The sequence below is a fragment of the Dasypus novemcinctus genome, chromosome 7, assembly GCF_030445035.2.
Source record: "Dasypus novemcinctus isolate mDasNov1 chromosome 7, mDasNov1.1.hap2, whole genome shotgun sequence".
In the NCBI taxonomy this organism is placed as follows: domain Eukaryota; kingdom Metazoa; phylum Chordata; class Mammalia; order Cingulata; family Dasypodidae; genus Dasypus; species Dasypus novemcinctus.
In genome coordinates, this window is record NC_080679.1 from 127,423,445 (window position 1) to 127,451,414 (window position 27,970).

Below are 27,970 nucleotides of genomic sequence, written 5' to 3' on the forward strand. Positions count from 1 at the left end.
CAGTGCCCCAGGGGCACTACCATGAGTTTGGTGTCAAAGAGCCCAGCAGGCCGGGGACTAGGGTGCACCTGAACTTGGTAACAGGAGTCAGCGGGTGGGAAATGCAAGAGGCTCGGTGAAGGTATAGAGGCGCAAAGACAGGACTTGGGTAAGCCTGGAGCTGGACTTCTGGGTTTGAATCCTAGCTCTGCCTCTTATTGTCTGTGTGACTTCGGGCAAGTCATTCACCCTCTCTGCGCCTGTTTCCCATCTGTGACATGGGACTACTCCCAGGGCCTGCCTCACGGGTTCTTGCCGAGGATGAACTCGGTCACAGGGGCCGTGTTTGGCACGCAGCAGGTGCTCGAGGCGTCTCAGCCGTTGTTCGACTGAAGGAAGAGGAAGAGGTCAAGCAGGGAATGGCCTGGCCTGCAGGCACAGGGGCACTCCCGGGGCACTCCCTGGGCGCTGGCAGCCTCGGCGCCCGCCCACGGCCCGCAGCCCTGGCGGAGGCGGCGCTGCCCGTGCCCGGGGTGGCCGCCGGGGGCGGCAGCCAAGCTGCTGGGGCCACGCCCGGGAACCTGCGCCTCCAGGAGCCCGAGGGCTGCCCCCATCCCCTGGGGCCTCTGTCCTGGCGGCAGGCTTCTGGCAAGGGCGCTGGCATGGAAGCGTTTTAATGTCTTTTAAATACATAAGCTGGGAGTAGAGGCCCGTTCACATGACCTTTGTCCCCTCTCGCCTGGAGCCCCAGGAGAACGAGTTAATAAATACTGAAGGCGCTGGGCATGGGGGGCGGGGCTGGCCGCGGGTTCCGGGGGCCGCCTGCCCCAGCTGGCCCGAGGCGCGGGCCTCCTTCGCCCGGCCCGCTGTCCACCTTCCCTGGCTCGGGTGATGGGCTGGATGGCCGCCACGGTCACCCGCGGTACGGTCCTGCAGGACAGCCTGGGTCCAAGGGCGCTTCCTGCCCAGGGCTGTCTCCAGGATCCTCCCCAAGCTTGGGACCAAATGGCCTTCTTGTGGATTCTAGAAGGTTGTCAAAATGCAGTTCCCGGGGCAGCAGCCCGAGGCCCTGCCAGAAACACAACTTCTCAGGCCTGCTGAAGCAGCAGCTCTGCCTTCCAGAAGGTTCTGTGGGCACCAGGAGAAGCTCTGCTGCAGGGGCTTCCGGTCGACGGACAGGCCTGGGGAGCTGGCGAGCGTGACGGGACGGCAGCTGGGGCGCAGCAGGGGCCTGGGGCCCAGCCCGGCTGGGCAGCTCCCGGGGCCAGCTCTCTGCACTTTAGCCAGCACCTCGTATCTGTGCCTCGGGATCCCGGAACCGCCCGTGATCGGGCACAAAGCGGGGGGAAACAGGCCTCTTGCTGAAGAGTGTCCATCCCCCCCAGGCCCCTGCACCCCACCCCGAGGGCGGTGGTGCTCCAAAGTGGCAGGGACTCCCGGGGGCCCCTGGGCTGGGGAGGGCGCCGGCTCCCAGGGTCGGAGACCTGGCCAGAATGCCGAAGGGCCGCCTCGCCTGCACCTGGGCCCGGCGGGGCTCCCCACATTTGCTAATGAATAATCGACCGGCCACAGCTGCAGGCGACGCGCCAAGTCCACGCCGGGCAGGGCCGGGCAGGGCGGCCTGCAGACTGGTACGGGGCCCAGCGCGGCTCCTCCCACGGGCCCTCGCCGCCGCGCTCAGCCCCGCGAATAAACGCAGCCCCAGGTTGGAGGGCCAGTGGCTTGCCCGTGCCCCCAGGGCTCCTCACGGCCAGCCACTGAGGGGGCGCAGGAGCATGGGGCAGTGCCACTCGAGCTGCGTCGGGGTGGAAAAGCCCTTTTTTCTCAAGGTTTCAATGACACGGGCTGTGTCCAGGTTCCTTCCCAGGACCGGCTTGCCCCGGCCGCCAGGCAGCCCCCCGGCCCCGGTGTGGGTGGCGAACAGGCCGCAGCAGAGGCGGGCTGCTGCCCTCAGCTCGCACGCTGGCCGCGGACGTCGAGTCTCGGCTTTCTTCCTGCTCCCCACTTCCCTGGAGCACAGGCTCTCGGGGAAACGGGGCCCAGGGAAGGGGCACGAGCTGGGCAGGCTCCGCCCCGGGGGCTTCCACGCTGCAGCCCGCGTCGCTGCCCTCTGCCCCTGCCAGGAGGGGGGGCTCCTGGCGCAGCCCCTCGCTCGGGCCGCAGGGGGCGGGGGACAGAGACCAGCACCTTCGCAGGAAACTGAATTAGGTTTCATTTATTCTAGGGCAAACTCAAGAGGGTTTCGTTGTTTTTGTTTCAGCAAATTCTAGCATATTAACAACAAAAAAAGTCTGTACATTTGCCGTGATACACTTGAAAGTGAAACAAATAAGATATAAATACAGATATGGATGTAACATGAAAAAGCCAAAAAACAAAAACAAAAACCCAAAATAAAAACAAAAACCAATCTGGGGGTGTGGGGCTCATGCGCGTGAACACAGTGGCTGATAATTTTCAGAGCGTTTCTTTTTTTCATTTCCAAATGTTACTGTGAGCAAAGTCCTGGTGGGATTCTACCAAGTTCTTATTTGTTGTCCTTTAATGCGTAATAATATGCTTGATAAATAAAGGGTGGCAGGAAAAGGAAAAGATGAGACAAAACGCAGCTGCGCTCCCGCGCTGCGCCGGATGAGCTCGCAAGGCACCCAGGGGGCCGACTGGCAGCATGGCCTCAGGCCCAGCCTTTGGGTGGGGGGCCCAGCCCTTGGCCTGAGGAGAGGGTGCAGCTGGAAGGAAAGCAAGAAGTCAGACGGCCCGGTGGCGGGGCAGGTGCCGTGCTCAGGCCCCTGCACGGTCGAGCGGGCAACCCCAGTTTGGTGTTTCGGTTGTTTCCTAAGAACAGGAGCCTGCGGGAGGCGGCGGCAAGGCAAGGCGGCTGCAGGGGCTCGGGGAGGGCTGGCGGCGGCCCCCTCCCCGTGAGGTGGCGGCGGCAGGCGGGGCTCCCCTCGGCAGGCGCGGCGCAGCAGTTTTCAGGCCGAGGCCGAGACCTTGACGTGATTGTTTCCCAGGCAGGAGGCTGATGGTCAGGCGGGGGGCGCTCGGGGCTGGCCCTTTGTGAGCTCCTAGAGGAAAGCAGCAGCTCGCCGGTCTTCCCAACCGCGGTGCAGGGACCGAGGCCACCTGCTGGGGAGGCAAGGACCCGCGGGCGGGCGGTGTTTCTAGAAGCACACGGCGCAGAACTCGAACTCACAGACGACAGCCCCGGGATGCGCACGTTTACAATGGAGGAGTGAGCGCAGGACCTCCCGGCCCCTGGGACAGTGCCAGGAGAGCTCCCACAGGTGAACAGAGGGGAGGCCTGGGCCTGCCGGGCTACAGCCTGGAGAAGTGACATCCAACTACTGCAAAGGCACCCCAGGTCCTAGGGCGGCAGCGGGGCTCCCCTGCGAGTGGGAACACGTGCCAGCCCCCCACCCCGTGCTGGAGTGCGCCGGGCCTCCCTTTTCCAGGAGCGTCGCTCACGCCTCCCGAGCAGGGGGCAGGGGGCAGGGGGCAGGGGGCAAGGGCTGGGGGCTGCGAGCAGCGCAGTGGGCCCCAGCTCTGGGCGGCCCCCTCCTTCCCAGGCCCAGGGGCCGCAGGATGCTCTGTGACCCAAGCAAATACTCCAGACAGACATGGAAAGAAGCTTTGTCCTCAAGGAAAAGGCGGTTTGATTCCCAGGATCTAACTGAAGAGGAGTAAGTGACAGCCTGAAGAACTTCTGTTTGGTTTAAAGAATTTTACTCAGAATGGTTTGGCCAGACTCCACACCTGTAATTACTTTTATTGGAGCAATCAAATCCTCAAGAGGTTCAAGAAAGAGAGGCCTGGCGGTTCCTGGTTGAAGAAAAGGAAATTAAGACCCCAAACAAAGTTTCAAATTCTGTTTTTCTGATATTTGCACCTCATCCTAATTCCTTTTTCCTTAAACGATGATCAAGGAAGTACAATGATTGGTAAAACTGACAAGTGGTTCTGACACCCTTGGTCTCTCTAGACTTTTCTTTGATCTCAATCCCAAATTAAACAAGTCAAAATCTGGGGTGGTAACCTCGCTGTTTACTGGTTTAGGTGAGAAACATTTTAGAACTGAGTGGCGGAAGCACAGCTGGGGGAGGGGAAGAGAGGTGGCCCCCAGAGCCCCCGAGCGATGAGGGTCCTGGGAGACGACCAGCGAAGGAACTTTCCCCAAGGTCTTTGGCAGTAAAACAAATAACTTCTCTTATCCTTGCTGTGCTTCCTGAAAGGCCATTTTAGGCACCCACACCAACGATGCTGTAATTTACCTTCATTTCTGCGTTTGGGTTTAAACTAAGAATTCTTCTGAGTGTGAGCCTGGGGCAGGGGCCACCAAGAGGTGGGGGGTACCCTCTGTTCCTATGCTAAGAGCCTGGGCAGCCTGCCCCAACTCTGGAGCCTACGAGGAAAATTCGAGGGTCTGTTAAAGGGCCACTGCCGCCAGGCTCGTCCTGTCTCGCCGAGGCATTATGTCCCGTCTTTAGTGGAACACGGCGTACAGACGGCCGGCCCTCAAACGCCAGCCGCGAGGGGCAGCAGGGCGCTGCCCCACGCAGCCTGTGCTCGAACGAGACGCGGAGGAAGAGAGCCCCACCCCGGTCTGCGCGCGGCGAGGAGAGGAGCTGATGGGGAAGCTGCATGCCCGCGGCTGTCCACGGATCCCAGCGAGTAAGGCTGCCGCTCCCGCTCCTCGCGTTCCGTGAAGGCTGCGGTGGGGCCTGCTGCCTCGACATTCAATGCCAGTAAGATTCTACACGAAAGCTGGAAGGGACCAAAATACTGATTGTAATAAATATCTGCGGGCCTCCTGGAACCCCTGGGCAGCGGTGAGGGGACAGGGAAGGTCTCTGAGAGGCGTCGCCGATTGCTTCCAGGCCTCGAGAGCCGCGGACGCGGACATTAGCTGTGCGTGGAGACGTCGGACGAGGAGCTGCTGTTGCTGTTGGTGGTCTGCGCCCTCTTTATGTAGAGGTTCAGCAGCTTCATCTGAAAGCAAAGGGGAGCGCACATCAGACGAGGCCCAGCAGGGAGGGCCGCGGGACCCCCGCCGAGGGACGCACCGCCCAGACGCTGGCCGACGCCTCTGACGCACTGTAACCCTGCCTGCGCCAGGGCCGCGCAGGACGGCGGGCAGCGAGGGGAACGCAGAGGGATGCGCCGAGAGCCCCGGGGGCGGTCGGACCTCCTCCCTGCACGCCCAGCGCCCCTCCTGCCCGCCGACAGGGACGTGAGCTGAGGCCTCCCGTCAAGGCCTCCCCCTGCTCGACGGGGCGCTCGTTCCCCCCCGCTGCCCGTGGGCGCTGGCCCGGCCCTTCCAGCAGGTTCTGCCGCCCTGAGGTGAGGCCGGTCCCACCAGAAGGCGCCCTCGGAGGGCATGAAGCTGCCAGGTCTACTAGCAGCAGGGGGGACTTGTGTAAATGTGTGCACAGTCGAGGCGCTCACTGCGTTAACTCCAGTCCCCTGGGACCCTCCAAATGCCTAGCATAGCATAGAACGGGGCGGGCACTTAAATGTCTGTTGAGGAAAACAGATGTGGCTCAAGCAAATGGGCTTCTGTCTACCACATAGGAGGTCCAGGGTTTGATACCCTTGGCCTCTTGGTGAGGGCAAGCTGGCCCACACGGAGTGCCAGCCCATGCGGGAATGCAGCCCCGCACAGGAGAGCCACCGCATGGGAACGCCGCCTGGCGCAGGAAGCCCCCCGTGCGGGAGTGCCGGCCAACGCGGAGAGCTGGCACACCAAGATGACGCAACAAGAGACACAGAGGAGAGAAAATAAGAAGATGTGTCAGAACAGACTGCTGAGGTGGAGCAAGAGAGTAATCGCCTCTCTCCCACTCTGGAAGGCCCCAGGATCAGTTCCCAGAGCCGCGTAATGAGCATACAAGCAGGCACAGAAGAACACATAGAGAATAGACACAGAGAGCAGACAACGGGATGTACAGGGGAGGGGGGAACGCAGAAATAAAATAAATCTTTAAAAATAAAAAGTCTGTTGACAGCCACTAAATTAAAAAGTCTGTTGGCAAGGTGCCTGATCATTATTAGGAAAAAGGGGAAGTGGAGACAGAGCATCCACACAAATCCCTACGATAATGCTCTTAGAAAACCTGGAAGATGGGGCCATAACGAGGTTGACACCCCCAGCCCGTCACCTGCTCTGCTCAGCGCAGGCTGCGGGGCTCGGTCCACATGAGCCGGCTAGGGGGAGAGGGGGCCAGGGGGCGTGCGTGTGGACGTCGGGGGCCGAGGAGAAGGGCCTGCACGGCTGGCGGACGCAGGAGGGCAGCATGGGGGCCGCTACCAGCAAAGGCTCCGGAGCCCGCGGGCGCCAGCTGCGGGACGGATCCCTCCGACGCCTTCCGTGTGCCATGACCACCTCATGCGAGGTCTTTACTGCACTTTAAGGCTTGGGGTGCAGATGGGCGCCGCCGGAGGCGCCTCGCCTTCCCCACGGGCACACCTCCCGAGCAGCGACCTGAGCAGGCGCCAACCCCCTCCTGGCCCCCCGAGGTCTATGCCCCTCTGCGCCCCGCGCTCACAGGCCACCTCCACCGCTTCCTCAGGGAAGTCCCCGTCCTGCCGGCTCTAGCACCCTGGCCCGGGGCCCTCGCCTGACCAGCTTCCTCGGTGCCAGTCCCGCCCCCCGGCTGGCTTCTGCGTGGCTTCCCAGTGGGATGAAGCTGCTGCTTTTCTCAGGGTCCACAGCGCAGAGGGCAGCAGGTTCTCAACACACGTTTGTTGGATGAAAGAGTTTAAAATGGAAAAGAAGTCCCTAGAAGACGGGTGTATTTTTATGAAAGCCTAGATAATACTGAGCTGGTATGCATCTTTAAACTCACTCGCAACTCACAACCGCCGCCATGTCCCTCCTACTCAAGCCCAGAATTTCAGAGCAGGGCAAGAAAAGACAGCGAGAAATGGAGTGAAAACATACACATTCTTTCACACTGAGGCTCATACCTGAGCCTCACAAAACTCCTGAGGTGTGCAGCCAGGCTCTCCTCTTTTAGAAGAGGGAAGACAAGATCCAGAGGGCTCACTCGTGGTCCCAGGGAGGGCGAGGGCAGCCCGGGTGCCCTGTCCTCCCACGGGTCTTCCTCTGCAGGACCTGACACCGTTTCTCACCTGGCCGACGCGGTGGGGGACGGCTCAGCAGGTGAGCCAGGCTGCTTTAGTTAACGGAGACAGACTCAGAGCCGCGTTCCCTCTGCTACGTGGAGACGACGTGTACATACACGCCCATGAGGTTCATCTCACCGAGCCGGAGCCTCCCAGCTGCAACACCGGGTGGGCAGCTGATGCGCCGGGCTGCCGAGGCAGGAGGGCGGCGGGGGCCTCCCTCAGCCCACCCACCCGACTTAGGCCGTAACGGGAAGCGGGAAGGCACTGGCTCCTTGTCAGGAGACCAAAGCCTCCGCTGGGAAGGAACTGGGAGGGAATGCGGCTGCGCTGCCCCGGGCCCAGGAGGAGGGGTCAGAGGCTGATGGCCAGCGTCTCAGCGAAGTCCAAAGTGCTGGACAAAACTCAGGCCGAGTGCTCTTATCCTGGGGTGAATTATTCATTTCATAAGTCCTATTTCCTCTGGGAAGCCTGTTTTCTAGTTCCTCCTCGTTGCCAGGATCCGTGTGTAAACCCGTTGCCAGGACCCCGGGCTGCCATAAGGGGGAGGGAGGCGGATTCCCGGCCCAGCCCACCGCCGGGTGGCTCGGGACTCGGGAGTTTTTCAGCCGTGGTCAGGGGAGGGCTCTGAGGGGGACGGAAGGAGAGGAGAAAACAGTGGAGGCAGGTGAGATGGGCCCCTGTCCCTGCCCTCACCCGGCTCACCTGCATCCCTTCCCCTCCAGGGTTTCTCACCCGGGGGCGAGGCGCTGGCCCCCACATCCAGGCGCGGGTGGCTGGGGAGTGGGGTGGGGCCGGGGACGCTGCCCCACATCCTCCACGCACAGGCAGCCCCCGCAGCAAAGGCTTGTCGGGCCCGAAGTGTCAACAGAGCTGAGGCTGGGGAGACCCTGCCCTGGACAGTCGTCTGCCAGAACCTGGGGTGCTCCTGGCTGCGGCAAAGGGGCAGCTCCATCTGAACCCCCCGAAAGGCCAGGAGCGGCAGCTCTGAGTTCCACTAGGCCGAGCCAGCTTCGAGGGACGTTTTTGTAAACGACGCAGACGTGCTGCGTCCACAGGAGCCCCGGGCAGCTCCTCTCGGCTTGGCCTGCAGCCTCCAAGGGGGCAGAGCGCCAGGCCTGCCAGCCGCGCCCGTCCTGCCGCAGCTCAGGGTTTTCCAGCTCTCTTCCTCTGGCCTGGCCCATCGGAGCCGAGTTTCTTTTTATTTCTAAACCTATATGCACTCTAGCCAGGTCTTCTCCAGTGAACCAATAGCTCTTTTGAGCCATCTTCTGCCCAATTCTAGAATGCTCTCAGAGGAACACGAGGCAGTACAGTGAGAAATCAGCCTGGCTTCTGGGGTGAGCACCGTGTGCTCGTGGCAGGTTAAATGGGGGAACGATGGAGTTAGCCCTGAGGGTGCTGTCGTGAATGGACACGTGAGAACACGTGCTGAGTGTGCAGAACTGGGGGGGAGGTAGACTTGAGGGCAGAATCGGTTACTGTTACTTTTATTTTTAGGAGGCACCGGGGGTTGAAGCCGGGACCTTGCAGGTGGGAAGCAGGCGCTCAGCCACTGAGCTACAGCTGCTCCCCGGTTACTATTATGACACCCATGAGGGGTTCAGTTCCAACTCAGCATCTGCTGTGCTCGCAGATAAACGTCCTTAGTGTTTCTCTCAGGGAAAACAAGCCTGTTTCCAAAGAAAGTTGAGAAGGTCAATTTGGGAAACAAGGTGAAACAGACAATGTTCTACCTTCTTAGAGTCACCTTAAAATGATCTTGCTCTAGACTTGGTCACTTGTGTCTTTAGAAAAACGCTACTGGAGAGCCAAGGCCCGGCTGAGACACGTGTGATGAGAAAAGCCTGCCTGGAGCCCACGCGGGGGCGAGCTGCCGCCCGCTGCGCCGGCGGGCCCTGGGGTGAGCCTCGCCGCGTAACCCTACACCTACCTTGCTCCCCGTGAGCTGCGCGAGGTGCGGTTTCAGCTCTTCTCCGATTACGGAATAGATTGCCACTAAGCAAAACACGCTGGCCTTCCGCACGCTGCTCTCCGTGTTGTCATAACCCTGCGGGGACAGGAGACAAAGGGGTACAGGTCAGAGGGGGTGCCAGAGCCAGGACGCCGCCGACGTCCCACCCCGACCTCGCGGCCAGCGACAGCCGGGAGCCCCTCGGGCTTGTGGCAGAGCCGGGGACGTCCACCCCAAGGAGGCCAAGCCCGGGTGCCACCCAGTCAGGGCCACAGGGCGAGAGAAGGGCTCCAGGCGGGACACTGCTTCTTCCACAGCTGGCCCCACGTAAAACAGCCGCCACGGGACAACAATGGCCTCCCTGTTGCTCTCGGGGGCCATGGCGCCCCCCACGACTGCTGGGCAATGCCCGGCCCCGCCTCCTGCCCTGACGGCGTGTCGCCCCCTGGGCCCCACCTCCGCCCTCCCTCTCGCGCCCTCACTCTGCCGTTCTCCACACAGCCCTTAGGGCTCACCGGCCTTCCTGGCTTTCCCCCGTCTGGGAGTCACCCAGTCCTCAACAGCAAACCCGTAAACCACCACGCTGGGTGCGTCAGCACCGGCATTTCTCCCGTGCAGCTGACCTCTCCCCCCTCTACTAAAATCATCCTCTCTTCAGGGCCCGCTGGAGACCGGCTCCGCGGGAGGCGTCTGTGACCCTCTCTGCCCCTCCGACCTCCGCCCCCGCCTTGCTCCCTGGGGAACGCAGCACTGGTGCTGTGACCTAGAACCATCCGTGTGGCTCCACTGCACCCCGCACTGGCTGGAAAATCCTGCGTGCGCACGTGGAAGATGCTGCATCTCCCAGGGGCTAGCTCCACGCCTCTGCTTGGCAGGGCCGGGGTGAATGCAGATGGGTAAATGGGCACAAGGGCCATGCCTGATTTTGCACCCATGGCCCTCCTCAGCCAGAGTGGGGCCCTCAGGAGGTGTGCATGAGGCCGTGCAGAAGGAACCAAACAGAATCAAGACCAAAACATTCACAGGAAACAGCAAGTCCACCCCTGAGCCACCCTTCTCGGCACCCGGGGAAATCCCCCTGCTCCCTCCAGGGCACAGTGGACTGAAAAGCAGAGGGAGGGCGGTGGTGCGCCGTCCCGCAGAGCCGCACGGAGGCGATGCGCGGCCCGCCCGGAAGCCCACCTGCAGCAGGCCGGGGATGATGTCGGGCAGCAGCTGCAGCAGGGCCTCGCGGGCCAGCCTCTCGACGACCTTGGTCTGCATCTTGATGGCGGCCAGGTTGATGGGGTAGTCGGCCGTCTGGACGATGGGACAGAGCACCTTGATGCACTGCTCGGGGTGGATGGAGCTGGCCAGCGTGGATGCCGCCTCCTCGGCTGCCCGCACCACCTGCAACGCGGCCCCGCAGTGAGTGCACAGAGAACCGAAAGGGGACACGTCTCGGGGAGGGGGTGTGTGGACGGCAGCCGTGGGGGCGCTGGCGGGAAGGCCGGGCAGGGCTCGCCACGTGTCAGGACCCCTGGGAACCTGAAGGGTGGGCTCGCAGGCCCCCCGCGGACGTCCGCCTCGACGCCTCTGGGGCGGGGCGGGGCGGGGCGGGAGCTGTTGTTCCCTCCGTGCTCCCCCGGTTCTCACGCCTGCCGGGCCTTTGAGAATCTCTGTCCTAGGTTGGGGCCCCAGAGCCCCAGCACCCGGGCGGGGCCGGCGGTCTGCGGACGCTCACGGCTGGGGCCACGGGACAGACGCAGACACCCTTGACCCCGCGGCGCTGCCAGCTGCCCACCGGCTGGGAGGCCTGGGAGAGCCGGGGGGTGTTTCCTGAGCACCCTCCTCTGGAAAGTCGCTCGTCGGGCTTAGGAAGCTGTGTCAGGGGAGCACGGTGCGCCGAGGCCCTCTGTGCACGCCTCTGGGGAGGCCACGGGGGCCACGTGGGAACTAAGCATAAAACCCCGAGAGGGGAAAGGGCGTGCTGCAAGGTGTGAGGGTAAACGCCTGGACCGTGGGCTGGAGCCCTGGAAGCCGACCGCAGGATGCCTGCCGTGTACAGCTGCGGGCCTGGGCCGCTCCCTAAACCCCACCGTCTTCCCCCGCGCCATGGCGAGCCTCCCCTGACCGGCTGCCCCGTGGACGGCAGCTCCACGGACGCGGGGGCACGCACACGCACCAGGAGGCCCGTACTCCCCTCTGGGCCAGCCCGTGCCGGGCACGCCAGTCAGCTTCCTCCTGCTCAGGACAGCCAGCGCCCAGACCCGGGCTACCAAGCCGAGACGCCGATCACCCTGGCTCTCGGTGTTTAAGCAAAGACTGACCACTGGAAACAGCACTGGGTCGCCTGGCAGGCCGCTTCGGCCCTGGGCCGTGTGTTCGGGGGGCAGGGAGCCCAGCGGAGCCGGCCAGCAAGCGGCTCCCAGGGCGCCCCGAACGCGCTGAGCCCTGCGGAGCCGGCGCCTGCCTGGGGAGCACCCTGGTGTACGTGGGCAGCCGTCCCTCCTCCCAGGGGCTAATCAGCCACCAGGTTTATGACTCTCGCTCCATTTCACGTACACGTGGGGCTGCCGCTCTCTAAAAGAAGCCCACTGGGGGTTTTTTATCGTATTTTTTCCTGTTATTGGCCAACTAGTCTCTTGCAAAGCACAGTGTCCCTCGCACAGGCCTCCTGCGTGCGCGTGTGCCCTGCAGCCCTTCACCCCAAGCTGGATGGACGTTTTCCAGCCTGAGAGCAGCGGAGCAGACGCTCAGTCCTCTGGCAAGATACTGCATCAAATTTTTAATGCCAAAATGGGGATCTAGAATGCCTACTCGCACAGTTACCTGGATGAAGAGAGGTGGTGAACAAAAGAGCTTGGCCCTTTCTGGAGAGAAAGCCTGGGATGGCCGTACCCGAAGCCCTGGCCGGGGGCACGAGAAGTGGGGCTGGCAGGGGAGGCAGTGGACCTGGAGCTCCCGGCTGCTGGAGCGGGACTGTCCACGGAGCACGCGCGCCCCGAGGGTGCTGGGAAGGGGCCGCTGCAGCGAGCCAGCTCCTCCCAGGGGTCCGAGGCCCGTCGAGATCAGCGGGCCCTCCCCATGATTGCTCTGATCGTCACCAGGCCCCTTCCCCCTCTCCTCCGCTGACATTTCCTTGCCTTCCCGCTGCCCGCTGACCTGTAGAACACGGAGCTGAGGCACGCCCCGCGCAAACCTGCCTAAGCGCCCCTGCGCGCCCGTTGAGCCTCCCCACAATTCCTGAAACACCTGTCCCTCGAGCCTGACCTGGCTGCGTCCCACTCCAAGCAGCGGAACCCCAGGAACCCCAAGTGCTCCTCTTCTTCGCTTCCACATCTGACCGAAACGGTCGGTTCCCCGAGGGCAGCCCTCACGCCTCGGCCAGATTCCCCATGCCTGGCACGACGCCCAGCACGTGCTAGGGGCTTGACCAGCACTGCCTGAGCCAGTTACCCCGAGTGTAAAGCATGACTGTGAAGCCGACTGGGGCCTCACACGGGTGTGCAGACACTTCCTCCTGAGGAGCTGGCAGTGGGCGGGGCAAGGGGCCTTGGGGAAATCAGCGGCACCGACCCAGAGGCTTCTGTTTTGCTGACACTAGAAAAGCACCTGACTAGTTCCCTGGAAAAGAGACATCCGTGCAGCTTCCCTTCCCCGGTAGCCAGCCGATGGGGGAGGGCGCAGGGTGGCCTTGCTCACGAGGGGGCCCTCGCGCAGTTACGTGAGCGGAGGCTGCCTGAAGCCCGCGCTGGGGGCACCCCGGCGGCCGGGGGACACGGCTAAGCCTGTGGGGACAGTGCCAGCAGGGCAGGCCCTCTCCCGTCTGATCTGGTCCATCAGCAGCCGGGCCAGAAACCACCGGCTTCCTGCTTCAAGAAGCCACTACTAGCAAGTGTCGCCACGTGCTGGCCAGGAGTTCAGCAACACTAAAGTCGAGGCGCTTTGGGCAGACCACTTACATTCCTTGGGTTCTAGGTTTTAAACCCGGGGAAAAAAGTGAAAGGGTCCCCAAAAGCTGGCTGATATCACTGAGTACCTGGCGTTAGAAATCCTGAGGTGCAGGAATCCATGCTGAGGGTCCCAGGGGCGGGAGGGAGCTTAAGAGGGTGGAAAGCACACGGCTCTGCCCCCTGCCCATCTGAAAGGAGCAGGTGGAAGCCTGCCGGGCGCCCTGGGGAGCCGGAAGACAGCGAGGTGCCCGTGAAAGCCAGGGTCACGTGGCACTCCACCGCCTCGGGTGAAAGGGCTCACCCCACAGTTAGCCACTGAGGAAACAGGCTGTTTCAGAGCCAACGAGCTGAAACCCAAACGCAAGGGGAACTCCCTCTTACAGAACTCCAGAGATTCTAGGTGTTCCCTGCACGAAGCCTTCAGGCAAATGCTAGGGAACTTTCTGAAAATGACCAAAGAGCAAACGCCAGCAGCTGCGCTTCAAGGTGGGGGCGAGGCCCTCTCTTTTACTGGGGTTAGACAAAGTTTCCCAGGACGGGCACCACTGCTGGCAAGGCAGGGTGGCTCTTGCCTTCCCTCTGGGCTGGGCCAAGCCCGCGGCTCCTGGCGAGCTGCCTACGTCAGGGTGAACTTTAGGTTCTGCCCCTGTGTCCATGTAACCTAAGAAGCAAAGATTATAAATGTAAGCAAAGAGAGAGCAAGAGTAAACATGGGCGACAGGAGGAAAGGAAGGGAAAGGAAAGGAAGGGAAAGGAAAGGCGGCCGAGACTGCTAAGGTGGCCAGGAGGGCCAGGGTTTCAAAGGACATACTCAAGGAGAGCCGCGGTCAAGAAGGCTCTGGGTCAGAACCTGCCCTGAAGTGACCGCAACTGTGCCAATTCTGCTGGTTTTGCCAGTCTGTTCAGAAACACCGGGGTCCTTCCTTTTCAAAGTTAGAGAAATAATACGGCCTAAGACAGGCGTAATTTTTACATCCTGACTTTTTAAAAAATGAGATCATTACTCAGAATACTGATGAATGTTTACTTAAAGATAGGGTTTCTTTTAGTTCACAGAACTTCTCAAAATTTGGACTGCGTGTTTTAAGCCTGCACAGTTTGACTTGGCTCTGCCACAGACACCCCGGAATACCTGGCTGAACAGAACGACGCAAACATCCAGAAACAGCGATGGATGGGCTGGAAGGGCTCCTGGCAGTGGGCCCCTGCTCAACCCCGCATCACCGGGCCACTGAGGAGCAGGGTGGCGCCACCTCCTGGCAAAGGCTGAGAAGACCTCGTAAAAACAGGGTGACTCACGTTTCAGGGTCCACGGACCTTGGGGAAACATGGGTCTCCAGGGAAAGGGTGAGTGACCACTGACTCTGAAGGGCAGGGTAGAAACTCCGGGACGTGAGGAGGAGGGCCCAGGGGGCCTGAAGCTGGACACCATCTCAAGCCCCCCACTCCTGGTCCAGGATCTGTGCGTAGGTTTCTTCTACTCTCTAGGCCTGTCCCCTCATCTCCAAACTCAGAGGGAGCTCCTGGAGCATGAGTTTCTGGAGGATTTTGGACTATGAACTGCTGCCCTCCACCCCTGGACACTGAGAAGCATAACGTGTGGCTTCAGGGGGATGCAGAGACTCTAATTCGGAGCTGGCAGGAAACGTTCTCCCACGAGACACCCGCCACACCCTCGCCTGGAAAAGCACATCAGCGCAGCACAGGCTCTAACTTCAAGGGGATGCGGCTGTCAGGGGCAAGACCCACTGTCCTACCCCGGGGGCAGATTAGGGCCAACCGGGCGGGCGAACTATGGGGAGTCAGAGGAGGGGGCCGTGCCCCCGGCCTGGAGGCCGTGGCAGAGCGGCGGGCCTCCTGGGAGGTGCGAGGGGGCGCCCAGCACCAGGTGGGAAGGTGGGCAGGCCACACGAGGCTTCTCTGCACCCCCAACTCCAGCGTCCAGCTGTAAGCCCGCGTGGCGTTTTCTAGTCAAAGCCGACAACACAGCAGTCACTCCAGCACAGAGCAGGGAAGTCGCTCTTTCATAGTCAACCAGGAAGGAGTTGTGTATTTCACTGGAGTTTTAGAGTATATTTAACTGCATCTAAATAGTCTTCTTAGATGTACTTAGAGAAATACACTTATCTCTGCTTCATGTAAAATTTTAAGAACCTGTCAATGATTTTATCAAGATCAGCCTTTTTGGATGGCAGAGGGTTAAAATACCAACATCCTCAGTCTTCAACAGTTTAAGTACCAGCCACCTCACCACCTCAACCAGCAGGAGGAGAAACCCCTCCCCAGGGACCTCGTCCACGGTGCACAGGAGCCTCGTGGTGGGCCACACATGCAGACACCGAGCTGGCCACGGCAGATGTCGGCCCCGCTCCTTGGACTCGAACTCAAAGGCTGCGACTTCACACGATGGCGCTCAACTGCTTTTAGCAAATGGACCGCTTCTCTTCTACGAAGGTGCCGTTCTGAAGCTACGGGAGCTAAAGGACAAGAGTCACATCTGGTTCCAGAACTGCCATTCAGAGCCGGACCCGGGGCCAGGCCCTTCCAGCACCCCGCGAGGGGGAAGTGGCATCTCCATCTGACGCTGAGCAACGCCAGCCGGGCCTCTGGCAGCCTTGGATCAGCAGGAGTGGCTAGGCCCGTCTTCCAAGCCCACGCCCCCCAGCCTGGGCTCCTAGAATTCTCCACCCCCCAGCCTGTCTCAGGCTCTGACTCCCTCACTCTCCCCTGACTCACCATGTCCCTCTGAGCCACCTCGACTAAACCCAGAGCTCTGTGAAGACTGGAGCACCCTCCCCCGACTGAAAACATAAGCCAGAGCGTTGTGCAACTTGGGCCTCCAGAGAAGCTACATAGATTTTTCATTTTGTCTGTTTATTAAAAAGACAAAACATACAAAGAAAATGCGACTTCTGGCTACAACCCAAGGTTGGCCCCACAGAAAACTGGAGAGAGAGAATGTGTGAAGGCTGCCACTCAACAGCAAAGTCTATTATCCTGAGGCTGGAGGAGACCCAGATGATCACCCCAGCCTAACAGGCAGGAGAGCCAGCTTCTCCAGGTGCTCTCAGCACATGCTCCTCAGAACCCACTTACAGTCGGCTGCTGCGCGCAGAGGCAGGGACCCCATTCCTGAGCAAAGGGCACTGAACAGACTTGTCAGGTGGTCACTGCGGTTGGTATTTGAAGCAGAGCATCGAGGGCTAAAATGCCTCTGATGCACTCCTGCTCTTCTCCCACCATGGTATTGTCAAAAGCACTCACCCTTGTACGGGACACTCTATGCCTCCTGGGTGAGCACAAGTCTTGCAACTGCTTCCAGGAATGTAACTTTCCTTTTTAAAAAAAAAGATTTATTTCCCATCCTCTTGTTGCTTTGCACTTGTTGTCTGCTCTGTCTGTTCGCTGTCTGCTTGTCTTTTTGGAAGGACTGAGAACCAAACCTGGGACCACCCATGTGGGAGGGGAGGCGTCCAATTGCTTGAGCCACCTCTGCTCCCTCCTTTGCTTTTAAAATAATTTTGCTTTTAAAATAATTAATTTTAAAATAATTTTTAAAATAATTTTGCTTTTTAAATTTCTTGCAGTCATACAATACTAACTAGAAATGATTTAAAAATAAAACTTCTGGGGACATAAAGATGCTTTTTTTGTTTGTTTTGTTTTTAGTTATCTAAGAATCAAACTTCCCCAAACAAGCCAGAAGGCCTGAAGCTGGATTCTGACACCTTAAACAGCAAGACTTTTGTATGGAAATGTTTGGTGATCAGGACAATGGCATAAAATGACGTTGACAGTTACCTCTCTTAATAGGCTTATGTAACTGAATATTCACTACTGTGGCAAAGTTCAGAAAAAGCCAAGTCTCATGATTAAAAAGTCTAAATTACAGAACATCTTCAAGAAACAGAGCTGGTGTTTCCTTCAAGTTTTAACTGAACATTTACTGAGTATGCCAACATTTTAGGTACTAAATGCAAGGCAGAGTAAGAACAACTACTTTTGCATTAAATGTGTGCAAAAATGATTTGCAATTAATACATCAATTGTTTACTGAGAGCTTAGTGCTTCTGAAACGGACAAAGATGTCTGCCAACAGTTTTATGCAGAAATATTTGTGCAGAACATTATAGTTTCACAAGCATCTTTCTGGATCACTGTATCTTTGATTCCCACAGCAGTAATGATTCTACAGGGTTCTAGACAGGTGATGAAAGCCAATAACCCAGCTAGAGAGAAGCAGATGCTGGACTGAAAATCAGGCTTTGGGCTTCAAAATTCATACTTCATGCTGACTCCAGAATCTCACTTGTAGTATGAATTATCTTATTAAGTCCTCTTAAGTGCAGCCCACACAAACAGTTTACAAATTCTAGAGTGAGAAGAGTTCAAATTAATGGAGTTCTCTTTTAAAACAGAAAAGGGGCTCAAGATTGTAAGAACAGGTCACCATCAAGGCTTCACCCCTTCGAGGTGTCTGCTAAAAGCTAACCCTCCTGCACACCACGTAACGTCGCTTACAGGGCACGGAAACTCAGCAGCCGACTTCAGTTATACTAAGGGAAAAAGGAGAGCCAGATAATGCAGAAAGATTTCAGATGCAATCAGGGAATACAAAAGCATTCTAAGCTCACAAGCGTGCTTTATAAAAACTCCAGACTGGCATCCAAAGGCTGCATTTGTCCTGCCCTAGAAGGTCCAGGTTAGCTCAGGGCGGTGGGGGTCTGAGGCCAAGTAGTACCCAATATATTTTCAGTGGTCAAGAAAAGTGTTCTCCATGCACAGCTCTTTTAAAAGAACCTAAGAGAGCAGACCCAGGCTTGTCAGATGATACAATTAGTCATTGTGCCAACCTGGCTATCTATCTCCTCTAACAACTTTTAAGACCAGTTTTGAGTCTGGAAATCCCATTTCTAGGGCATCCCTCACTGCTGCAGTGGACCTAGAGTGTGCACGTTGGTGTGGCCACCCCTGGCTGGAATGGTGGCCTTGTGTGGCGCCAACGCCTCTCGGAGCAGCCCGGGGCGAATAGCCAGCTCTCCTGCTGCAGCCTGGCTCTCCTGGGAATACTAACCCCAGGAGCCTCTTATGAGAACAAGGCACAGGAAGGCTGCTCCATGATGAACACACTTTGAAGACCTAAGAATACTAGGAAATTGATTAGACCTTTGTATGACTTATTACCTGGGTCTGGAAACATTCTGGGTCCTTTCCAATAAATGGAGTCCGAAGTATCAACTGCGAAGAGAAAAGGCAACGACCAGAGAAACGCTGGCTGTGATAGTCTAGGCCAACAAGACGGCCACGACACAAACACTAAGTGCACCAAACCGTTGTGCCTAAAACACAAGATCCAGGACTGGAGAAAGACTGGTTAAAGTAGGGAGCGACTGGGAGAGGTTTAAAGGGAAAGAAAAACCAAAAACCCCAATCTAAAACCTAAATACACAGGCGCTGGAGGTTAGTAGTTTCTGACAAAGTGAGGGAGTGAAGTTTCATAAGGAAAAGCACAAGGACAACCAGTCAAGGTGAGTTTAAAGGCATGCAAAGCAGGGAGCGGCTGCCAATAAAGGCACGCCTTTCAGAACAAAATGTTTTCTCCACCTGCTTTATCAGGTCATCTGCGACAGCAGACTGGAGACCTTTAGGTTATAGGAATTCCAGGTTAACTGAGCGCTGCTCAATTTAAGCCAGAGATATTCTCTGCCTTTGCCCTTTAGGCAGTTGAAGGGACCAAAGCAGTTTCTCCCCTAAAAAAAGGGAATACCCAAGAAGCAGTAAATAGCAAATGACGGCGTATTTAATTCTGTTACCGTGTACTTCTTCGGGTGCGCTGTCAAGGTTTTATATTTTAAGATGAGGACGCCCATTTTTAAATTCAAAGACAGACCTCCTTCGAATGGACAGTTAGTGGCAAACACTGCCAGTGGCTTTTTTCACCTCAATGCTGCTCTCTAAAGTCCGTCCTTCCCTGAAGCCAAGAAGAACTTCAATGTTATTTTGTGTTTTGATCCTGTATTCTCACGGAGGAGGAGCCACTTTGGTAAAAACACAATGTCAGTGCAGGCCGGGATTCCCTCTTCCAAGGAGACCCCAGCGCAGGTCCGGCCTCGGCTCTGCCAGTCCCTCCTGTGCACCAGCGGGCCAAGCCCAGGGCTGCTGGACGGTGATCCCGTCATTATGCCACCAAGCTGGATTTCAGCAGCCCGAGTTACTGGTTTGAAACACACCGCTCACCACGTAGCCTGGCTCTGCCAGGCCTGTTAGCGGAGAAGACGTCCAGAGGATGGGGTCTCACCCTTACTGAGTCTACAACCTTGGCAGGGACTCGAGGCGGCCGATAACTGCCCAAGAGGAAGATGACACAGGGCTCAGCTGCGCCCCGGAGGTGGGAGAACGGCTGCTCACAGGACAGGCCCACTAGAGCCAGGAGGCCTGGCACAGGTGCCCGTGTTCTCGGGCTGCAGCCAGCCTGTGCGTGGCCACACTGTGCTCTTAAGTTCTGCACGTGAGGTGCCATGTGTCACAGTGCCCCTCATGGGGAGAGGCTGGCATCATTGGGATGTAGGGGGCTCCCTCCCCTCCCCACTCTCAGTCTCTAGACACTCAAGGGGCCGGGGAGCCAGAGAGGATGGAGTAACTGGAAGCCCCTGATGAGGCCTGCCCAGTTGCCGGCGCCTGCGGCCTGCTGCGTGGGCAGCCCGTCCTTCCTGCGTTGCAGTGGGCAGCCAGGCTAGGATGGGCACGGCGTGGCTGCCTCCTTGCACTGCTCTTACCCAGGGGAGCATAGTGGGGGTAGGGCAGGTGGGCAAACCCCGCAAGGCCCTGCTGCGCGCCCTGCCTCGGTGAGGATGGCCGCTGGGCCGTCTCGGCCAGCCCCCACAGGAGTCTGAGCTAACAGCCACTGTTCCACACACGTGGCAAATGAGGCTCCCAAGGTGGAATAACTTGTCCAAGGATCTGCGGCAAGGAAGCCCTGGCACGTGGCACGTCCGAGACATGGAAGCCCATATGTGATCTCCCACGCCAGCCTGCCAGGGCCACTGCCAAGGCAAATGGCAGATCCCACCTTCGCCCCAAGACGACAGTATCCCCGGCACGGGAGACACCTCTGGAACAGCCCAGCCTGCTGTGCACGTGGAAGAGGGAGCCGGCTGTGCTGCGGCTCCGCCCTGGTGACCGCGCTGGGCTGGGCTAGGACCCAGGCTGAGCTCCAGGAGACACAACCTCTGCTCAAGCTCAAGCCCCGACGCCCTCCCCTCGCCCCACACCCTAACCGCACACCCAGACCCCAGCCTGTTGCGCGCCTGGGCCACCCGCCTGGCTCACCTCCTTGTGGGAGTCTTTGTGGGCTTCCAGCGTTTTCATGATGGTCAGCTCGGCGTAGTTTTTAAACCTTGCTGGCTGGTTTCTCAGAATTTCCCGTAAAACCCTCAAGGCCAGTGCTCGGATGGAATGCTGGGGGACAAGACGAAAGGAAGACGCCGCTGAGCGCCCGCCGCCGCACCTCGCCGCACACCCTGGCAGCAGCGTCCAGCAGGCCCGCACTGTCTGGGACTCCCAGGCACCCGAGGCACCCTTCTGTCCACTGACTGGACGGACACTACCGAGGTGGCGGGGGCCGGGGGCCGGCGTGTCCAGAGTGATGCTCCCAGGACCCAGCCCCCGAGGGGAGCTTGCCGAGCCTCTGGAGGGAACCCTGCGCTAGCCTAGTAATCCCTGGGGGATCTGCAAATTTCCTCAGGCTTGGGCGGTGAAGCGCACAGAGGACAGGTCAGAAGCACCTCTGCGTGCCTTGGACAGGCCTGAGGACTCTCTCGAGCTGCTGGAGGCCCGTCTCGAGCAGCTGGCCTCCCGGGGGGTGAGCTCGGGGGGCCTGCCAGGCTGCCAGGCACTCGGGTTATCTAGGACCCTCGTCATGCCTCTGGAGGAAAGCCGTTCCAAACAGACTCCTGATCTCAACACAAGGGTGGAGTTTACACCAAACAGCTAGAAAGGACGTCCTGGTCTCTGCCCTCGTGGCAATTCACGCACTAATTCACCATCTACCTGCCCTCTCTGTGACGCTGCGCTCTCTCCCATAAAGCCCACCCAGCACAGTGCTCGGGTAGCTGGAACTTTAAGAAAACTCTATACAGCTCTCTCATCCCCACTCTCGTACCGTACAGACCCTCACCCCAGACCTTCGCCCGGGGCACCCTCGACCACGTGCTGGGGCTGGCCTGGAGTCCTCCAGCTCCCCACCACATCTGCTCTGTCTCTGTGCCTGCAGAGAGCCATGTGGAGGAGAGGACTTTCATTTCTAGTGTTAAATTCCCAGCCTGCTTTCTTGGCTCCGAATGAGGCGGGAGGAGGCCATCCTGACCAGACTGCACCCTCCTTCCAGAGGGGCGGACCAAGGCGTCCGCGAGCCTGAGCCGGGGTAGCACCGGGCCGGCCTCGGAGGCCAAAGGTGAAGGGCTTTTTTACTTTAAAGATAATGAAAGAGTCGCACTTTGGGAAACTGTCTCTTGAGCAATTAGAATTCCTGGGACTGTCCACCTAGGTAGGAGTGGACAAAGGATGGAGTTTCATGGAATGCAGCACTTTACATGGTCTTTTAAAAGTGACCTTCTCTGGCCATTTCTCCATCTCACAAGAAACAAAACTGAAACTCTGCGGGAAAGAAAGCCATCCTGAAACACCACGTTCTGTGCCAACCAAGCTTTAAGAAATCCTGTAATTAATAAAGGAAACAGATGCAGGGACAAGTTTCCCTCGGCCGTAACAACACACAGAACTGCTCCAGGGCTCAGCAGCACCCCTTCCCCAGGCCTCAGCCACGGGTGGAACTTCCCAGGAAGCAGGATGGGGCCTGGCTCTGATGGAAACATCAGCCTGCTGACGGCTGCTCGGAAAATACATGCAGACGAGCAAAGAATGCTCCTCCAACAGCGGACAGCGCAAGGGACGCAAAGCCCGGCACCTGACGGCAGCAGGGGCGCTGTCTGGGGGCGCGGGGAGCCCGTCCAGGGGCGTGGGGGCCCGTCCCGGGGAGTGGGGAGCCCTTCTGGGGGCACGGGGGCCCGTCCCAGGGAGCGGGGAGCCCTTCTGGGGGCACGGGGGCCCGTCCTCGGGCTTGGGGAGAACTTCAGGGGCGCAGGGGCCCGTCCCGGGGAGTGGGGAGCCCTTCTGGGGGTGCGAGGGCCCGTCCCAGGGCGCAGGGGGCCCGTCCCGGGGAGCAGGGAGCCAGGAGCCCGTCCGGGAGAGTGGGGAGCCCTTCTGGGGGCGCGGGAGCCCGTCCTGGGGCGTGGGGAGAACTTCAGGGGCGTGGGGAGCCCTTCTGGGGGCGTGGGGGCCCGTCCCGGGGTGCAGGGAGCCCATCGGGGGGAGCGGGAAGCCCTTCTGCGGGCGGGGGGGCCCGTCCGGGGGTGCAGGGGGCCCGTCCCGGGGGCGCAGGGAGCCCGTCCCGGGGCCAGCCTCACGTCTTTGTCGCCTAGCGTCTCCAGCAGCAGCAGCAGGATGGTCTTGAAGTGCTCCTCCCAGACGCCCAGGCTGTCCTCGCGCGTGATCTTGAGCAGCTCCAGCAGCGCCCCCTTCCGCTCCTCCACCCGCTCGTTGTGGTTGGAGAGCTCCTTCAGGAGGTCGGCCACCAGGTCCGAGTGGTCGATGGGGACTGCGGGCAGACAGGCGAGTGAGCATGCTGCCCACCAGCCCCTGCCGAACCCTCGCCGCTCCCACCGCGCCCGTCCTGCGCACCCTCGGCGGTCACCTCCCCAGGCTAACCGAGGACATGCAGGGGCAGGACACGGCACTGAGGACCGGCGGCCAACGCCCTTACCCCTCTTCGCCACCCTTCCCCTTCTGCTTCAGAGAGAGAAAGTGCCGTGTCCTCCAAACTCTACCCTTGGGGCTTCTCTTTCCAGCCTCTTCCCCTGCCCGGAGGCCACGCCAGGCCCCACGCCCGTGCTACGCAGCAGTCTCTTAGCAGCGCTAGCTCCCACCCAGGACGCGCTGCGCAGGGCCTCGCTAACTGCCACCCAGGACGCGCTGCGCAGGGCCTTGCTAACTGCCACCCAGGACGCGCTGCGCAGGGCCTCGCTAACTGCCACCCAGGACGCGCTGCGCAGGGCCTGGCGCTGTCGTCCACTCCCCTCGCTGCTGCCCGGCTGGGGCGGCACAGCCGGCAGACACCATCTGTTTGGACAAGCACCCCGCCTTCACGCCCAAGGGCCCTAGGGGCCACCATCACTAACTTGTTTTGAATTCTAATGTGGCAGAAATACTTAAGATACAGCTGAAAAATCCTCTGCCTTCCTGGGGTGGGGGGAAATGCCTCAGGTGCCCGCAGTGCATTAGAGACCTCTGCCGGCCCCTGCAGCCACACGGGTGGGGCCCTGGCAGCACTGCTCCGGGGCAGCCGCACTCCAAATGCTCGGGAACATCCAGGTCCTGCGGGCCAGCCAGCAGGTCGCGCATTTCTTGGAATTCTTAAGACACCCTCCAGGGCAGGGAGTAGCTCGTCACAGCCCCAGACAGTGGCCTGCCACACTGAACCAAACTCCTTGCAAAGGCTTGAACCCTGATACAGCTGGCACCGGATTCAGCTCACGGGAATAGTCACTTGAAACGGAGAGAGGGAAAAGGAAAGCCGAGGGAGCCCCTCGCCCGGACCGCCTTACATTGTGCGCCTATGCTTCTTTAGCTTCTCGGTGCAGGGAGCAAACACAGAAGGTGCAAATGTCCGAGAACTCCATAACTGCCCCCACTGTCCCACCTTTTCCTTTAAGCCTTGGTACACAGATGGGAGAATAAATCTCAGCCACATTCTAATCTCTCCTCCTCCTTAATAAGAACAATGGAGAATGCAAATGATGGACCAATTTTGTGAGCTATGAAAAGGAACAGCCCACCTCTCCCAGAAAGCACAAGGCACGATAAACACTATATACCTCTAGCCTGCTGCTGCCCATTTCAAACAGAGCTTTGGCCAGGATTGAGCTGGGACCCACCAGCAACCAGCAACTAAACGCATTTGCTTAATTCAAAGCATTTAATCAATTCATTGTTAATTAGCATTTGATATTTATCACCAATAACACTACACTGATAATTAAATTAATGGTTAATCATGACTGATTAATAGCACTGAATGTTTAATGTTGTTTTGGGGTAGTTAGACTTCTGAGCCTCGGTTTCTTAATCTGTAAAATGGGTCTTGGTTAGACAACAGACTTAGAACACTTGGGCTTGGCACCGAGTGCACAAGTCATGCGCCTGCGCAATGAGTGTCAGAACCCTCGCTGACGACGACGTTAGACGTCCAGAGTGGCCTAGGTGGTCCTGGTTCAGCACCCGTGGGCGGCAGTGCGGCAGGAGCTTACTTCCCAGCCCAGTGGGCCGGCCCTGCCTTGGTGACAAGCCTCACCGACGCAGGGCCCTGTGCTGGGAACGCCCATGCCTTCTCTCCCCGCGGCGACGACCTTCCGTGTCCTCGGCCCGGCACCCATGCGGCGGGGGCCCCCTTCCCTGCCCGGCTGTCGTGCGCCACGGGGTGCTTCCTTCACGTCGGCCGCCCTGACTCCCTGCGCGCTTCGAGAGCACCGGGCCGAGCACACAGCAGGCGCTCCGTGGGAGCTGCTGACAAAGCGTGACCCGCGACGGGGCCAGCGTCCCCACTGGCGCTGGAGCGAAGGCCGGCGCGGCCCCTGAGGGGCAGGGCATGCGGGGGCACTTGCGCGAGGGCCGGCACCGCTGAGGACGAACCGTCTCGGAGCTGCTCCATGTCGTCGTCGAACACGGCCTCCTTCAGCGCGGTCTTGTCGTAGGCGCTGATGGTGTCCGAGTAGGGGTACGGGTTGTAGTCCCGCGCCCGGGGCCCCGGGAAGGCCCGCGGAGGCTGGGTGTTGAGGAGGGAGGTCTTGTTGTCCAGCGCTGTCCGGCCGCCCTCCACCGCGTCGCTGCCGCCTCGGCCCTCGGTGGCAGGGGAGGCGAGGCCGCCGTCGCGGGACACCTGGAAGACAGTGGGGCTGTGAGCGGCCCTGTGGGACGCTGCGCGGGCACTGCCTTTGCATTTCCAGAAACGACAGGTGTGCCAAGATCGCGCCCAAGAGCGCACCCCTGGGCCCTGGCCGCTGACAAAGGGCTGGCCACGGGGCTTGTCTGTAAATAGCTGCCTCGTGAACTACTCTAACGAGATACTTACACCTGTACTCTCTTCTACTTTGTAATATGGTGATGAAGCTTTTTTGAGGAATTGGCACAAGTTTTCTTTTCAGTCAAGAAAGACTGAAAGCATGCGGCCGGCGCCTACCGGGCCCGCTCCACACTGGGGCCGGGCGTTCATAGCAGCGAGGCTTTCCCAGGAGCTGCTGGCTGAACCCCCAGAAAGGGGCACACCCCAATGCCCACCACAAGACGTGAAGTGGCTGCACTACCCAGACCGCCACATGGTGGGCTGAGCAGGGCTCGCTACAGGATGCACTTCCACCATTTTTCTTAAAAAACACTCACAATGGCCCCTAAACACAGAGATGCCCAAGTAGCACAGAAAGAAAAGAACAGAAGCAGACACACTGAAAGGTTACTGGTGTTTGCCTCTGGAAATGGCACTGCCAGTTCCTGGGCCTCTGCTCTTCCTGGCAGGACCTGGGTTCCCCCAGTGGGTCCCTGTTCTCCACAGGCACCTCTCCACTCTCCCCACCCACACCAAGCCTGTCTACAGGGCACGGCCTTTCTGTCCACTGCCGAGAAAGGAGGAGCTGCCAGTGGGAACGCCTCCACGTCCTGCCCACAAACCTGCCACCCTCCCTCCTGCCACAGGCCCAATCCCAGCCCACCCCCACCCCCAAGGCCCTGCCTCACCAAGCTCCCTCTCCCCTCACTGCACATTCACGGCTTCCCCCCGCCGGTGCCGTCGGCAGTTCAGCAGGTTCAGTCTCCCCGGTCTGAGAAGTCCTTGAAGGACCGCTCGCCTCCCTCCAGCCTGTTTGAGTCCCTCCTCATACAGCCAAAGGACGGTGCAACCCAAAAAGCTAAATTTGGACACTTCAGGCAATGACTAGCTGTGACGTTTACTTAAGAAGAAAAATGGGCAACTCTGAACTGTGAGCCCATTCTCGAAGGAAAGGCCTTGGCTCTCCATCCGAACCCTTGGTGGATGGATGTGTATTTTATACATTCTGGAATCAAACAATACCTGCAGTGCTGAGGGTGAAAGCAATGCAGGGAGCGCCTTTGCGCACCCGCTGCTTCTCAGCAGGACCCTCTGGCCGGGAGGCCCTCCCCTCAAGTCTCCCTGAACGTCCACGCTGTCACACCATTCTGGTCTCTCTCCTGTCATCTCCAGCTCTTCTCCTGACCTTTTCCTCCGTCTCTCTCTAACTGTTGACCCCTCGGGATTCCGTCCTCACCTTTCACCTGGTGGATCCCACTCGCTTTTCTTTATTACCATCTAAAGCAGCTAACTGATGCCTCTCAAACCTCTAGCCACGGCCCTGACTGCTTGCCTGGGGTTCCTGAAGGCCTAATGGAGATGTCTGCTTGGCCGCCCCAGGCCCTGTGGCTCCCGTGGACTGGACACGATTCACAGTGCCCCCAAGGGCCCCCCAGGGCGCCCTCTCTCTGACTCGCACCAGCAGCAGCCCGGTAGCCCTGCCGGGAGACGCCGGCCTCCCGGGTCTATTCAGGCCACACACCCTACCCCACTGCCTCCAGAGCCACTGTCCTGTTGTGACAGCAAGCTTCCTAAAAGGTAGTGTGGCCACTTTGCTTCCTGCTTCAAAACCCTCCAGAGACTCTGCACCTGCCCCGGGGATGCCAAGGCAGCAGCTGGAGACCCCAAGGCAGGAGGCCCTTCCTGAGGCAGCCAGAGCCACGTGGCGCTCGTCCTCGCTCCTCCAGCGCTCCGATGGGGAACCCGCCGTGTCTGCTTTCTAGGCCCCTCACTCCTACAGCACCAGGACCTCCCACCCTCTTGCTCAGGGTCCAGGCACCTCCTCTGGAGGCCCTCCATGGGCTCCAGGTCGCCAGGGGGCTCCCACAGAAACAGAACTTAAGGCTCCTGAGCCCGCCCTGCGCCCGTGCCTGCCTCTCCTGCTGGACGCTCCCAGAGAGCCACGCCGCTGCCTGGCTCAGGCTCCATTTTTATCACACCCAAGGAAGAAACATATGCATGGGATAAACGAAAACAAAGCAAGAGAAGACGCCGTTACCGTTCCTCACAAAGACAGCAGTTTTACACTATTGTACGTGACTTTGTAAAACTGCCCTGGGCCTCTTAAAACGACACTATTCTAGTCAAAGGATAAAAATAATGATGTTCTGTAATCACAGTAGTCAGTGTTCAGAAGAATCTGTAATTGTCATTTAATGGACAAAACAATCCTTATCCTTCATTCGCCTGAAGATACTTACAATATCACAGTCCTTTTTGCCATCTCGTTTAATTGGCTCGTTCAGATCCTCTTGGCTTCGAAAACTAAACTTTTCAATGGCTTCCGTAACTCCACGCAGAGAACTATAGATTTCTTCAGAGTTCAGGTTCTCTGTATCATAGTCCAGCATGCTAAAGATCAAAAATATTTTATTACTTAAGTTGAGGTACAGACATAAAATTGAGGGATGGGCATAAATTACCTCCCGTAACTTACAGAGCAAGGTACACTTATAGTTTTGTTTCTCTAGGTGGCTTGCAAGGGGAAGGAGACCTCTTTTGTTAGAGCACTCCCACTGCTGGGCACTCAAACAGCTTCCTTGTAAACCGCGGTGCCAGCACATTACATCAGCACTCAGTAAGAACCAGTGGGAAGGAACAACAACCACGAGAATGCAAGAACACAAGAGTGACAACTGGTGGCTGGACGCACGAGGCAATGAGGGTGGAAAAATAACTTTTATATCGTGAAGGTGGAAAAAAGTCGTTTGGTTGTTACTGGTCTCAAATGTACAAACTTGAGTTAAGAGGAATGGGTACTTCAAAATAAAGCTAGAATTACAAATT

The 27,970-nt window shown here is 58.9% G+C and overlaps 1 protein-coding gene across 6 annotated transcripts in view; it reads right to left on the reverse strand.

The window, feature by feature from the left end:
- Positions 1 to 2,179: 2,179 nt before the first annotated feature.
- CLASP1 (cytoplasmic linker associated protein 1) overlaps positions 2,180 to 27,970 on the reverse strand; it is a 283,348-nt gene continuing 257,557 nt past the window's right edge. For all 6 annotated transcript variants that reach the window (XM_058301168.2, XM_058301167.2, XM_058301165.2 and 3 more), the window contains 7 exons: positions 27,385 to 27,535; positions 24,736 to 24,982; positions 22,455 to 22,645; positions 20,320 to 20,448; positions 10,238 to 10,444; positions 9,035 to 9,151; positions 2,180 to 4,965 (listed from right to left, as the gene is read on the reverse strand). In XM_058301168.2, coding sequence (XP_058157151.1) covers positions 4,879 to 4,965; positions 9,035 to 9,151; positions 10,238 to 10,444; positions 20,320 to 20,448; positions 22,455 to 22,645; positions 24,736 to 24,982; positions 27,385 to 27,535 — 1,129 coding nt within the window. In that variant the 3' untranslated portion in view covers positions 2,180 to 4,878. The remainder of the gene's footprint in view (positions 4,966 to 9,034; positions 9,152 to 10,237; positions 10,445 to 20,319; positions 20,449 to 22,454; positions 22,646 to 24,735; positions 24,983 to 27,384; positions 27,536 to 27,970) is intronic.